Below are 14,194 nucleotides of genomic sequence, written 5' to 3'. Positions count from 1 at the left end.
ATTAAAATCAGCCAAGAATCAGACTGCTGAGAAGAAAATTCTAGAAACAAAGTAGTCATTATTTTTCCTGAAAGAGATGGGGAAAGCAAATAGTGCCCAAGAGAAGGTTCAGAAGCAAATCCTGTGCTTTTTCCTATGTCTCCCCCCGCCCCAAAGTAGGCTCCACGCCCAGCAATGGAGCCCATGGAGCCCAGGGCAGGGGCTTGAACTCACCACCCTGAGATCAAGGCTTGAGCCAAAATGGAGAGTCCAGCACTCAACCAACTGAGCTACCCAGGTACCCCAGGCATGCCTTTTCTACATAACAAACCCGTTTAGGCAAAATAAAATACATGCAGGCTAGAACTGCCTTTTGAGAACAAAGTTTATTCTGACCCAGAATTATAATAATTTTTAAAGTCCTTTCAATTCCACCACGCTCGGTGGAATGTTTACTCAGACTTTTTGCCCCCTTGACTTAGGAAAAAGCAAACTGGCTAACTCTGGCTGAATTTAGCTGGGAAGTAAAATGCATTTCTTTATCACTAACTACCACAGAAAAGCCCACTTGGTTTGCATCTCAAATTGTCTTCAGTAAAGTCTATTTTGCTTGCAGTAGTTGTGTTATCCTGATTTCTTGTCCCCAAGTTCTGCTCTCTGTGAAATGCTATTAAGTCTTGTTTTTCCCTTTCTTTGATTTGGGAGCACCTGGCCAGCGGAAGCCTCGCAGCTGCAGGCAGTCGGCAACGTTGTGGGCGATGTAGTAGAGGTTCAGCATGGCGGCTGGGCTGAGGATGTCCACTTCCGGTTTCTTCGGTTTCTTTCCGCCAGACTTGCCTCGGCCTTTTCCTCGTTTCCCTTTACCTGGCTTTCAAAGACAAGTACATACACGGCATAAGTCAGTTTTTAATAATCCTGAAATAATCTCAAGCATTTCCTATTGAACATAAGAAAAGTGACTCCTGAGGAGAAAAAACTGTAACAATAGCAAAACATTTTTGCACGGCGTGAGAAGTCACGTGTGATCTAATTCAATGAAAGTGTATTAAGCACCCAGATTAAAAGAAACCCAACCTAATCTAATGGTCATGTGGACGTTGTTTGCATTGATTTGAACAAACTGCAAAAAGACATTTTTAGGCAATCAGGGACATTTGGCAATATCAAGGAATTATTAATTTTGTTAGATGTGATAATGGCATTGGGTCATGGAAGAAAATGTTTATACATTTCAGAGATGCACACTAAAATCTGCAAGAAGGTCTCAAATTTGCTTTAAAATACTGAAGCTCCCCTTCTTCCCCCCAAAAGACAGATGACGCAAATGTGGCAAAATCCTGACAGTTTCAGAGTCTGAGAAATGGATACATGGGGATTCATTATACTACTCTATTTCTGTGTGTGTATGGAAACTTTTATAATAAAAATTTAATTAAAAACATTAGATAATCAGATGCCGACACATATTTTGGCCTTTGATACATTGCAGTTACTATCTCATTAAGCAGTCATGAGGGTTGAGACAAATACAAGGCACTTAGTATAGTGTCAGACCTGAAGGAAACAATAAGTGATTGTCCCCATCACTTTATCACCACTAATCCTCCAAGCTGTGTTTTGAGGGAGAGAGGCATTATGCCTGTTTAAAAATGGAAGAGTGGAGGCTCCACAAGGTCACCGTGCAAGCTAGCGTCCGCCAGAGTCCGGTATCACCCTGGCTCTGGCCATGACTGTGCTGCCAGGCCAGTGCCTTCTGGGAAAAGGAATGGGCACCATCCTAACATGGGAATAAACTATCTGAAGTTTTGCTAGAGCTACACAAAGCGGAGTTGACTTCTCTATGTCCTATGACCCACCCATAAAGTAAGAGATGGATGTGTATTATTAAGAAAGGTTTCTTCTAGGCAAGGGAAAGGAGAAGAATGTGTAAGTTATCAAGAACACCTGCAAGGGCCAAATATTTATATAAACTAGATGCCATGTTGATAGCATCTCACTTTAAAAGTGTCCCAGGCTAATCAAAGAGAAACATAGTCAATGTGTTAAAAACACTAAAATACATTTTTATTAAGTGAAATGAAATACACTCCTAGATACAAAACCAAGAATGAAGATGAGAGGTATCTTGCAACAGTGGCCTGGCTTTCATGTGGAAATCAAAAAAAAAAAAAAAAAAAAAAAAAAAACAAACCCACAACAATATGAAAACCCATACGATAACCATACCTCCTGATAAAAGAGCCCCTCAGGGTATTAGGACATACGCTGTCATTAGCTCTTAAGATTTGAGGGTCTTGGTTTTATTTATGATTTTATAATTTTTTGCATGTCAACCATACAACTTATCTGGAATAACTGCTCCCCCCACAGTGTCTTAATCTCTAAAATAGTTTGCTAACTAAAATTCACACAAATGTTCAATATTTTTATTCCAGGTTCTCATCTTTTTGTAGAAAATAGCAAACCGACTCTAAAATTCATAGGGAAATGCGAAGGACTTTGAAAAAGAGCAAAGTTGGGCACCTGGATGGCTCAGTTAGTTAAGCCGCTGCCTTCAGCTCAGGTCATGATCCCAGGGTCCTGGGATTGAGCCCTATGTGGGCTCCTCTCCAGGCAGAGAGCCTGCTTCTCCCTCTCCCACTCCCCCTGGGTTCCCTCTCTCACTGTCTCTCTCTCTCTGTCAAATAAATAAATAAAATCTTTAAAAAAAAAAAAAAAGAAGGAAAAGAGCAAAGTTAAAGGACGAATGCTACCTTATTTCAAGAATTATTGGGGGGCACCTGGGTGGTTCATTTGGTTAAGCGACTACCTTCGACCCAGGTCATGATCCTGGGGTCCCAGGATGGAGTACTGCATTGGCCTCCCTGCTCAGCAGGGAGTCTGCTTCTCCCTCTGGCCCTCCCTCCGCCCGGCTCATGCTCTCTCTCTCTCTCTCATTCTCTCTCTCTCAAATAAATAAATAAAATCTTTTAAAAAAAGAATTATCATACAGCTACAGTATCCGGACAGTATGGTATTGGTGTCAAGACAAACAAATAGATCAATGGAACAGAATAAATAGTCCAAAAATAGGTCCACACATAGAGGAACAACTGCTTTTCAACAAAAGTGCAAAAGTAATTCCATAGCGCAAGGATGATTGATGAGGGATAGAAGCAGAAAAATGTTCTTCAGCCCAGAAGGCTGACCTGTAGCCTGCATGGTTCCGATAAGGATCAAATACACACTGGTTGCTACATCCTTGAAGGGTCTCATGACTGCTCCTAACTCTCACTGATAGTTCATACTGAGCTGAATGATAAGCGCCAGACTAATCTTGTGAAAGTGGTCTTATGAGTAGAAATTCAAAGAAAACATTTATGATCTAATACTCCCCACACATCGTGCCTCCCTCCTGAGCACTAAGCATAGAACCACCAGCTTTGTACAACAAATCTGCAGCAATTTCTGCCCATGGGTCCTGTCCCCGTGCTACTTAGATAAACTTACTAAGTTGCACCTAAAATGTCTCAAGAACTCTTTCTTGACCATCATGCTCAACAATCCAGCAATAATAATTTTTTTTCAGAAAATGGGGCTGGAACAATGCATATCCATTTGCAAAAAGATGAAACTCAATCCAAACCCAAAAAGTATAAAAGTCCTAGAAGAAAATATAGGAGAAAATCTTTACGACCTTAGGTTAGACAAAGAGTTCTTGGATCTGACAGCAAAGCACGGTCCATAAAAGAACAAATTGATACATTCATCAACAAAATGAAAAACTTGTGCTCTTCCAAAGGTATTGTTAAGAAAATGAAAAGCAGACTGGGAGAAAATATTTGTAAATCATATATCTGATAAAGCCCTTATATCCAGAATGGATAAAGGACTCTCAAGACACGGTAATAAAACAGAAAACAAACAAACAAACAAACAATAAAACATGGTCAAAGATTTGAACAGATACTTTCCCAGAGAAGATACACAAACGGCCAACAGGCACATGAAAAGATACAAGATACTCAACATCAAGTCCTTAGGGAAATCCAATTAAAATCACAATGAGATTCCAGCACCCACTCACTAGAATGGCTCAGCCTACGAGACTGACCTACCAAGTGTTGGTACTCTTACACTTACACTGCTGGTGGGAATCTAAAACGAAAGAGCCACTCTGGAAAACGGTTTGGCAGTTTCTTTAAAAGGTTAGAAACATACCTACCAGGGCGCCTGGGTGTCTCAGTGAGTTAAGCCTCTGCCTTCGGCTCAGGTCATGATCTCAGGGTCCTGGGATCGAGCCCCGCATCGGGCTCTCTGCTCAGCAGGGAGCCTGCTTCCCCACTTTCTCTCTCTGCCTGCCTCTCTGGCTACTTGTGATCTCTGTCAAATAAATAAATAAAATCTTTAAAACAACAACAACAAAACATACCTACCACGTGATCCAGCCAATTAAGGTGTGTATCTGTTCTAAGACTTGTATAGGCGATGTTCGTAGTAAGTTTGTGCTAGCCAAAAACTGGAAACAGTCCAAAAGTCCATCAGTGGGTGAACAAATAAACAGACTGTGGTATAACCATACACTGGAATACCATTCAGCAATAAAAATGACTGCTGATGAATGCTACAGCTACAACATGCCGGGCTGGCTCAGTCAGTGGAGTGTGGGATTCTTGGGTTGTGGGTTCAACCCCCACGCTGGGTGTGGAGGTTACTTAAAAAAATAAAATTTTAAATAATAATAATACAAGTGAAAGAAGCCAGACCAAAAAAAAGAAAAAAAAAAAACCTATACAAGCTGTATATATAAAAATTCCTACACACTACAAACTAATCCACACAAGCAGGGCAGATCAGCAGCTGCCCCAGATGGGAGGTTTAGAAGGGAGTGAGACACAGAGAAGCAAGAGAAAAGGACTGAGTCCAGAGGAGCACAAGGAGACTTCCAGGGGGTGATCAACGTGTTTGTCACCTTGATTGCTGTGATGGCTTAATGGGAGCATCCAGATGCCGTGCCTATCAAATAGTACATTAAAATATGTCCAATTTATTGTGCATCACTTAAGCCTCAATAAATCTGTTAAGAAATTTTTGTGAGTGAAAAACTTTTGAGTTTCTCAGCAGGTTAGGTCGGTTCAACACAACTCCATGGCTCTTGGCTGTTTCCGGTCTCAGAACACATGGCTCCTGACTTGAAAATCTCCAAACTCCTTAATGAAGACCACTGGCTCCTGCCACACTGTCCTCTCTTCTAGTTCCCGAACCCGCTCAGTGGCTCCTTGCTCCCACCTCTTCCTGCAGACCTTCACAGGGAAATCACTGGTTACTTCTCTTTGTGTGGGGCTCTGCTCAAGTTGGAAAACCCTCGCAGATACTGCGTCTACATTCTATTATTGGGGTGACCACATATCTTATTGTCCAAATCAAGACACTTCAACAAACATAAATTGGGACTGTTCCAGGCAAGCAGTGGAGGTTGGGGGGTACGGATGGTTTCCCAACACCCCCTCAGCCCTGTCACCTTCCAGCTTCCAACCCCAATCACACTCCACTATTTAATCGTGCTATTTTGTTCATGTGTTTATTGTTTGTTTCCTAGCCAGAAGTTTGTTTGTGAGGTCAGCACTTAATTCCTAGGGCCTAGACCAATGTCTGGCATGTTCGTAGATAAGAAAAGATATTTGCTGGGTGAATACATTGCAACTCAGATGCAATTCAGTCCCAGGATTTAGAAACCAAAAGTAGATATCTGCTTTTCTGAATTTTAAGATGCCTCCTTCATTCATTTGATAAATATTTAAGATTATCTACTGAGCACCAGGACCTGCAGTTCCGGACTCCCGTCTTCATGAGGCTTACAGTCCAATGAGGGAGGAATTACACATAGATTTACTCACTCTCCTGTGAGTGAGAGCCCAGGACACCTGGCATTATGACACAGGTTGGACAGGGAGTGGCCTAGTTCGGGATAGGAAGGAAGGGTTCCTATAGGCTGAGGGGCAGGGAATTCCCAGGCAAACAGCTTGTGCAAAGGCTCTGAGGCTGGAGGGAACATGCCAAATTGCAGGGACCTCTCAAAAAAGATCACTGTGGCTGAGGCCACACCAAGTGACCATGGCGGGGGCACAGAGTGAGAGGAGTTTAGGCTGGGAAGGTAGGCAATGTGCAGCTCTGGCCTGCAGGCCTTGGAAGCTAAGATGTTTAACTTTTACCCAAGGGTCAGTGGGAATCCATTAGCTTAAATGGCTTTATTAAACCGTTTTGCTTCAGTTCCCTGGGCTCTGAACGAAAATGACAATACCAACCATGCACAGTAACCCGGGGAATGCCACAATTTAAATCAAGAGATATTTATCTAGTGCTTTTATATGAAGAAGGAAGAACACAGATTTACCAAACACATTTCTTTCTTTTTTTTTTTCTTTTAAGATTTTATTTATTTGACAGAGAGATCACAAGTAGGCAGAGAGAGAGGGGGAAGAAGGCTCCCCACTAAGCAGACAGCCCGATGTGGGGCTTGATCCCAGGACTCTGAGACCATGACCTAAGCCAGAGGCAGGTGCTTAATCCATTGAGCCACCCAGGCATCCCATCCCAAACACATTTTTATACTAGAGACAAATGGGGATGAGGAGTGAGGTTCTCCAAGGTGAAATATGTGAAGCCCTGGAAGCGAGGTGTAGAAGGTCATGGGGGCTTGGGGAGCAATACAGCAGCAGGGGGTACTTCTGAGCTGGGCCCATCTTGCAAAAAAGTAGATCAATATCTTGAGATGGGGTGGGTGCAGGAGGCTTCAAGAAGAAGGTGGGCCTAGCGTGGGATGTGTCTTTGTTTCATTTTGTTTAAAGTAGAGAAGTTAATATGGTAAATAAAGCTCAAGAGGCTGAGGCCCCGTGACCCTGGGCTCCCAGCGGTACTATTTGAGCAGACTGGAAATTCCCAAGGTCGTGGGGTGGGGGTTACAAGTTCATAGCCATTCTGGAACCATCAAACTGGGGGAGGAGGAGGACAAAAGAGATGGAGAGCCCCTGGACAGAGGTAGTAGAATAGGGCCAGAGTCCAGGCAGATGGTAAGGAGGGCAGGACTTGACCCATTGGTGGTAGTGATGTAGGTAGCACATCGAAAAGTCTGGATTAAGGCTGAGGAACAGTAGTGCTTATGAGTTCCAGGCCAGGAGAATGAACATGCCATTGGAAAGTGCAGAGAAGGTAGTGATTAAAAGATCTGGAGTTGGGAGATGTTCTCTGGTGGAGAGATTCAGTTCCCACTGAAGTTGGGAGTGGTTTAGCGGAAGATGGAGCTCTGTGAGCCAAAGAGGTGAGATGGAAGTTTAAGGAAGTTGCAAGCCTTCCTGGGCATAAAATTCAAGAGTACCCTGCACAAAAGATTTCCTCCAAAGCCTTTCTTTAAGCTAAGGTTGGAAGAGAGAATCACTCCTTAGAACCTGCAACCTGGGTCTCAACAGCTCTCATTTTCTGCCTCTAATCCGTAGAGGAGAATCCTGCACAGGACCCAGGACAGCGGCAGCAGAAGGTAAGTGCCTAGGCCAGTCGCTGTTGACCCTGCAGGCACTCTGGGGTTTCACGCCCCGGTACCCGCCTCTCCTTAGTTCCCACACACATAGTTATGCAGGTGGCTCAACAGAACCAAGGAACGAAAACAAACCAACTCACAAAAAGAGGACTCAGCCTGATTCTCTCCCCCTTGGCACGCGCAGACCACCTGGGCAACCCCTCTCCCCCGCCATCTTTACACCCCGTGTCAGATCTCTAGGTTGGACACCCCCCACAACGACAGGAGACGGAGGTGCCCATCTCGAGGCGTGTGGGTAACAAATCTTGGTAAAGCGTGCCTCGACGCGGCAGAACGGTATTAAACTAATTTAGCGCAAACCTCGGAACTTCTTATACTTAAATAAGCCGTGTATTACCATGTTAATTCCTCAGTCGAGCAGGTGAGTGTGGCATGGGTTCCCAATCCTGAAATAGAGAGAGAGAACCCAGTTCTCCGCATCGCCTGGGGGCGGCGCCCCCGCGCCCATCCCTGCCGCCTACCCGGCTGCCTCCGCACTGGCCCGCGAACCGTCGCAGGCCCGGGACTTGGCCACGCTTCGCGGGAGCCCCAGACGCTCAGGGGAGCCCGGCGGGGTTAGGGGGCAGCCAGCCACCCAGCCGCCGCCGCGCGGAGCCTGGGCACCCACCGAACCGAGGCCACGAGCCGCGTGACTCAAGGCCAGCACGCCCCGGAGTCTGGGGGGGCGCGGGGCTCGCCGGCGCCGGCGGGGCCGCGCGCACAAACGCCGGGCTGCGCGCGCCGCGGGGGGCGGGGCCGCGCGGTGTTTACCTGTTGCTAGGACACCGGGGCCAGGCGCCCAGCGGTTGGGCCCGGCGGGGCAGTCCGTCTCCAGTCCCCTGCCGGCCTCACCGCACTAGCTGGGTCACCTCGCCTCGCGCGACGGCCGCGAGTGACGGGGAGCGACGGGAAGCTTAGCCTCGCGCTGGGAGCCTGGACCGGGCGGAGCTCGGGCGGGTGTGGTACTTGGCCTTGGAGTAGGCGGGAACCTCCTAGGAACCCCGCCACTCACTGGCTGACCTTGAAGAAGTCATCGAAGATTCCAGAACCTTTTTTGGAAAATGACATGCATCCTTTGAGGGATGAAGTGAGAAAAATAGGGGGAAGTGTTCATATAGACCCTGGTACAGGCCCCAAGAGAGTAAAGGCCTGAAAAAAGGTTCTTTGGCTCTAAGTAAGGCTACACAATAGGGGTGGTTCTGCTTCTGACCTGTGAGTTCAACCCAATAGATGTTTACTTTGTTCTCCACAGTGTGCAGCCTTTGTAAAACTCATTTGTGTATGCCGCAGCAGTGTAAGAGACGCTAATGGATTAATGGCCATGATTCAGTAGAAGTACCCGCTTCATTCTAGCAATCCTGGCCCCTTCTTCCTCCTCCTTGATGTCTGAGCCTAAGTTAATGTTGCTCTCCTCTTCCCCTCCTCCTCCTCTAAGTCTCCTCACTTGCTTCTGAGATGTGCATTATGCCCCTTGCTTATCCTGGCATCACTTAGTCATGTCTCCCTCCTGCTGCACTTCAAGTGTTGGCTGATCTCAAAGTCCAGTCCTTAGCTCTCTGCTATTGTGCCTCAATGTCTCCTCACTGATGGCTCATCAGATAATGTCAGTGACTACCTCTCAGGAGGACACAGCCCCCAGCAGAAAGAATGGCCTCCAGCTGAGCTCCAGCCTTCAGGTTGCACTATTCTCTGGACTTAGGGCATCTCTCCCTCTGTTAGTGGCTCAGTTGGTTGTCAGTGGCAACACTGTTCTCCCAGTCTCTTGGCCCTTTGTCATCTCTAACTTCTCTCTCCAAAGAAGAGTCCAGGCCCGAGTATTCCTTGTAAATTCCTTTACGGATCCTCCCCCTTGACATTTTCATCATTCTAAACTAGATGTTCATTTCGTATTGCAGATAGCAGTTAACACTGAGGAGCGCTGATGTCAAGCACCTTACTGAGCACTTTTCACACATGGCATCATTACTTCCCTACAACTAGTGTGGTAGTTCCCATTATGTTCTCCAGTTTGTTCAAGGTCTGAGGGAATAAGTAACAGTCTTTTCTACTGTCACCCCCCACACACCCCCAGCTCCCATTCTCTTGCAGCTGACTTGTTTGTGCCTCATTCTTCTCCCACGCCATCAGGAGGCGGCACTCATACATAAAAGTGAGGTGATGAATGTGTTAATTGTGGTAATCCTTTCACAATGTATATGTGTGCCAAATAATCACATGTACAGTTTAAATATCTTAAAGTTTTTATACCCCAATAAACCTGGAAAAAAAAAGCTATAAAGCACAAGATAGCTACTTTGTCAGTAGACAGGCAGAACATCTTGGTCTAGTGACAATTGGAACAACTTCAATGGCATCACTATTTTCCATTGACCCAAGTGGATCTTCAGCCTTTGCACTAGAGAAAGGCTTCACACTGACCTGCAGGAAGGGGAGGAGGGCTGCTGAGGTGGGGCTGAAAAGACAGACTTTGTTATATAACACAGCACAGGCTGCTGTTAGAATAAAAAAGTCATTGACAATGCATGCATCTTAAATAACAGTCCACTTAAGAATCATTTAATATTTAGGAGTTAAGATCTGTTTATTCTATAAGAACTGAACAAATCTTCCTGTGTAAACTGGAAGCTGAGTTAAATTTAAATAACTATTCAAATTCACATTAGAATTTACACTGGTGGGGAGCCCGGCTGGCTCAGTCAGAAGAGCATGTATTCTTGATCTTGGGGTCATTGAGTTTGAGCCCCACGTTGCGTGTAGAGATTACTAAAAAAAAAAAAAAAAAGCTTGAAAAAGAAAAGAATAGTACTACTTAATTTTATCTGTTTATGAATATACATCCTTATGTCTCCTTTATAAATAGTAATACAAACTGTGCTGTTCTTTAAAAAAATAACATTGCCAGAATTGAAGCATGCATTCTTAGAACATCCAAACTTAGAATATTCTATCATTATCTTTCTTAGAAGTTGCATTTAAAAATTCCGATTTCCTCCTTTCTACTCCCTCCCTCTCTTCCTTTTTTTTTTTTTTTAAATATCTCATTAAGTTCAATAGTATAGCACTGCACTCCATCCTTTATAACTCTAATATTGCAGAGGAAGTTACAGAGAAAATAATTTAGCTAATTTCCTCTGGCCAGCCCCTAGGGCCCCAGCAGTGAGAACTTTGGAGAACAGTAAAGACCAGCTGGAATGGACAGGAGACAAAATTATTTAGAGCAGGGGTCGGCAAACTTAGTAACTATTTTAGGCTTTGCAGGCCTTATGTGTTCTTTTACAACTACTCTGCTGATGTAGAATGAAAGCATTTATAGACAATATGTAAACCAGTGAGCATGGCTGTGTCCCAATAAAACTATCACAGAAACTGAAATGTGAATTTTATAGAATTCTCATGTGTCATAAAATATTTTTTTTCCATGGATTTTTTCCCCCCAACTATTTAAGAATATAAAAACCATTCTTACTTAGCTCATGGGCTGTATGTATAAAACCTGTGAGTGGGCCAGATTCGGCCCCGGGCCTGCAGTTTGCTGATTACTGGTCTAGAGAATTAAAATGCTATTAATTATTCTTGCTGGGGTAGTCTTTGATGGAGGTGGGGGGCAGAGAATGAGTGGGGAATAACAGTAATCAATAACGATTCAATGCTCACATTTAGCAAGCATTATTCTAAATACTATATGCACATCGATTCATTTAATCCTTACAATCCTAGAAGGTAGATAAAGTATTATACCTGCTTTACAGATGGGGAATCTGAGGCAGAGAGAGGGGAAAGAACATGTCCTTCTTCACAAAGCCAATAGATACAGAGCCTGCAGAGAGTAGCTCACCAAGTTGGGTTAAGCACCCTCAATCTGAGCCATTATGCTGCATGGCCTTTCTGGGTAAACTATCTCACATTTTACCATGAAGACATATTTTCACAGGCATCCACATGGAGGATCTTTGTCCTGCCAGCTCCATTAAGCATTTGAACAAAAAGTTACAGAATGTTCAAACTAATGTTTCCATTTGGAGGGAAAGGGACAGATGGTATTGTCATATTTAGTAAGGAAGTCACTGTCACCAAAGGTGTTTGAGCAGAGATGGGGTGACTTTTGTACTCTTATAATTCCTTAGAAAGACTTTGGTTATTTTCCATAAAATATGCAAAAGTAAAAATTTAAAGTTCTTGCTTTTTGAAATTTAAATCTGGCTAATTAGTAAAGGAGCAAACAGCCTAAAAACCTCCCCATAGCCCACTCAGGCACAGTCTCATTACATTTACAGGATCTCGGAGTCTGAATGTCCAGAGCTGGTGGTAGGAAATTATATTTCAAATTGCTTTGGCCTATTGCTATGAGAACTGAGTAAATCTCCCTTGACCTCATCCCCATCAGCACACACACACACATGCATGCATGTGTGGGCGTACACACTATTCTTTCCACCTATACCTTTTCTTCTTAACTGAAACATACTTTAAAGCAGTGTTAGGGAAAATGATTTAATTATTAAATATATTCAAGTTATAGTTATTCAAGAAAATATTAATATGGAAAAATAGGCTTCTGGGATAAATATGATAAAAATAAGAATAGGACAGAATATGTTGTGCTCCCATGTATGAAAAAAAAATATTGGGGGTGATCGAGTGGCTTAGTTGTTAAGCATCTACCTTCAGCTCAGGTCATGATCCCTGGGTCCTGGGTTTGAGCCCCACATCAGACTCTCTGCTCGGCAGGAAGCCTGCTTCTCCCTTTCTCTCACCCCCTGCTTGTGTTTTCCTTCTCGTTGTCTCTCTGAGTCAAATAAATTTTTAAAAAATATATATTGGTGGGGAAGAGATAGGTGTTATCATGGGAATTTTCTGAAAGGATAAAAAAATAGAAAAATATTTACAGTGATTACTTCTGGGGAATGAGACAGGGATCTAAGGTGGGAAGTTACATTTTTCATTGTGTGCTCTGAAAAATTACTTGACTCTTTTACATGTATCTTCTTAACAAAAATACCTATAAATACCTAAATATAGTCTTCACTTTTACACTTGCTTCTTTATGTCCAATCCTCTACCTAAGCCTGAAACTTTCTTTTTTTTTTCTTTTTTAAGATTTTATTTATTTATTTGTTTGGGAGAGCCAGAGAGCATGAGATGGGGGAGGGAGAAGCAGACTCCTTGCAGAGCAGGGAGCCTGATGCGGGACTCGATCCCGGGACTCCAGGATCTGACCTGAGCCGAAGGCAGTCGCTTAACCAGCTGAGCCACCAGGCGCCCCAACCTGAAACTTTCCTTACTTGAACCTTCTTTGACTCCATCAATACCTGCAAGCATCTTTCAAATAAAAATAACTTCCTTCAGGTCTTGCCTTACACCTCTAATAATGATAGAAAGGAAGAGAAAATTAATCTGTTTTGCTACTACATGTCTGATGGGTGTTAGTGGGTGTAGTGGGTTGAATTGTGGCCTCCCAAAAGATATGTCCAGGTCCTTATCCTCAAAAACTGTGAATACTACCTTATTGCAAAAGAGTGAATCTTACCTTATATGGCAAAATCTTGAGAAAAGAAGATTATCCTGATGGGCCTTAAATTCAATCAGAGGTATCCTTAGAAGAGAGAGAGGCAGAGGGGCTTTTGAGAGAGGAGGAAGCAATGTGACGACAGAAGCAGAAATTGGAGTGACATGAAGCTAGAAGCTACCAGAAGTTAGAAGAGGCAAGGAAATGATTAGTACCTTTGAAGGGGGAGTCCTGCTGACACCTTGATTTCAGACTTCTGGCCCCTGTAACTGTGAGAGAGTAATTTTTCTTCTTTTAAGCCACCCAGTTTCTGTTACAGCAGTCCTGGGAAACTAATATAGTGGGGAAGAAAGTACAATAGCTAATGTTAGTTGTTTGAATTCCATGAATGTATTCATGTTTCTTCTGGCTCAAATAATACCATAAGTCGATTGTATTTTGAGGTAGCTAATTCTTTTGTAGACATTTCAGTTATTACTATTACTACTGAATCTATGACATAGTGATATTTCTGTCAGTGAAAAGATTAGAGGCTAGATAAATACGTAGCTGATACTAATTAAAGGAATTCTTGTGTTGGATGGAGATTGTCCTAGATGATCTCTGATCTCTTCAACTCAAGAATACATTTCTGTAAAAATCCTCCAAATATTGAGATTTAACATTTTAAGGCTAACATTAGAATAGCCAAACACTTAGAACCACCTGAAAACGTATTTGAAAGTATAAGAAACTCAGGACTTACCTTCTATAAACTTTCCATACCAGTACTTCTGAAGGAATACCAGAGGTCACTGAAAATACATTAGTGGGAAAAAAACTCATGTGCTTTCTCAAAAATCACCAATAGGACTCACCCATGCCAACATTTCCAAAAGTATTTTCCATGTTGTTGTACAAAATGCTCTGCCAATATAGATAGAGCTTTGATCTCTCCCCTTGTTCTATCCTATTTTAGAGATTACACATTTTTCTTATATTGTTAAGCTGCCACCATATAAATAGCTCACTTGTTGAGTAGTGAGATTATACAGGAGGTAATTTTCTTCAATATCACTATATTCTTTTTCCTTTTTTTTTTTTTTTTGGTTGAGAAAAAATGAGAAAGCAAACAAAAGTTTTGTGTATTGTATAGATAATAAAATAATGTTGTAGAT

The 14,194-nt window shown here is 43.2% G+C and overlaps 1 protein-coding gene across 3 annotated transcripts; it reads right to left on the bottom strand.

Annotated features, from left to right (window-relative positions):
- Positions 1–346: 346 nt before the first annotated feature.
- Positions 347–13,832, bottom strand: SMKR1 (small lysine rich protein 1). Of its 3 annotated transcripts, XM_059171837.1 has the most exons (6): positions 13,783–13,832; positions 13,253–13,369; positions 13,059–13,124; positions 8,303–8,580; positions 7,890–7,938; positions 347–847 (listed from the first exon to the last, which is right to left on the bottom strand). In XM_059171837.1, the coding sequence occupies exons 5-6, from the start codon at positions 7,890–7,892 to the stop codon at positions 650–652; spliced, it is 201 nt and encodes a 66-aa protein (XP_059027820.1). In that variant the 5' UTR covers positions 7,893–7,938; positions 8,303–8,580; positions 13,059–13,124; positions 13,253–13,369; positions 13,783–13,832; the 3' UTR covers positions 347–649. The 3 variants fall into 3 exon arrangements, with proteins under 3 accessions (XP_059027820.1, XP_059027818.1, XP_059027819.1); XM_059171835.1 differs by lacking the exons at positions 8,303–8,580; positions 13,059–13,124; positions 13,253–13,369; positions 13,783–13,832 and adding an exon at positions 8,014–8,267; XM_059171836.1 differs by lacking the exons at positions 8,303–8,580; positions 13,059–13,124; positions 13,253–13,369; positions 13,783–13,832 and adding an exon at positions 8,160–8,267.
- Positions 13,833–14,194: the final 362 nt, after the last annotated feature.

Source organism: Mustela lutreola, chromosome 4, assembly GCF_030435805.1.
Source record: "Mustela lutreola isolate mMusLut2 chromosome 4, mMusLut2.pri, whole genome shotgun sequence".
In the NCBI taxonomy this organism is placed as follows: Eukaryota; Metazoa; Chordata; class Mammalia; order Carnivora; family Mustelidae; genus Mustela; species Mustela lutreola.
The sequence above is the reverse complement of the archived record's forward strand: the minus strand, read 5'-3'. Positions and strand labels throughout refer to the sequence as shown.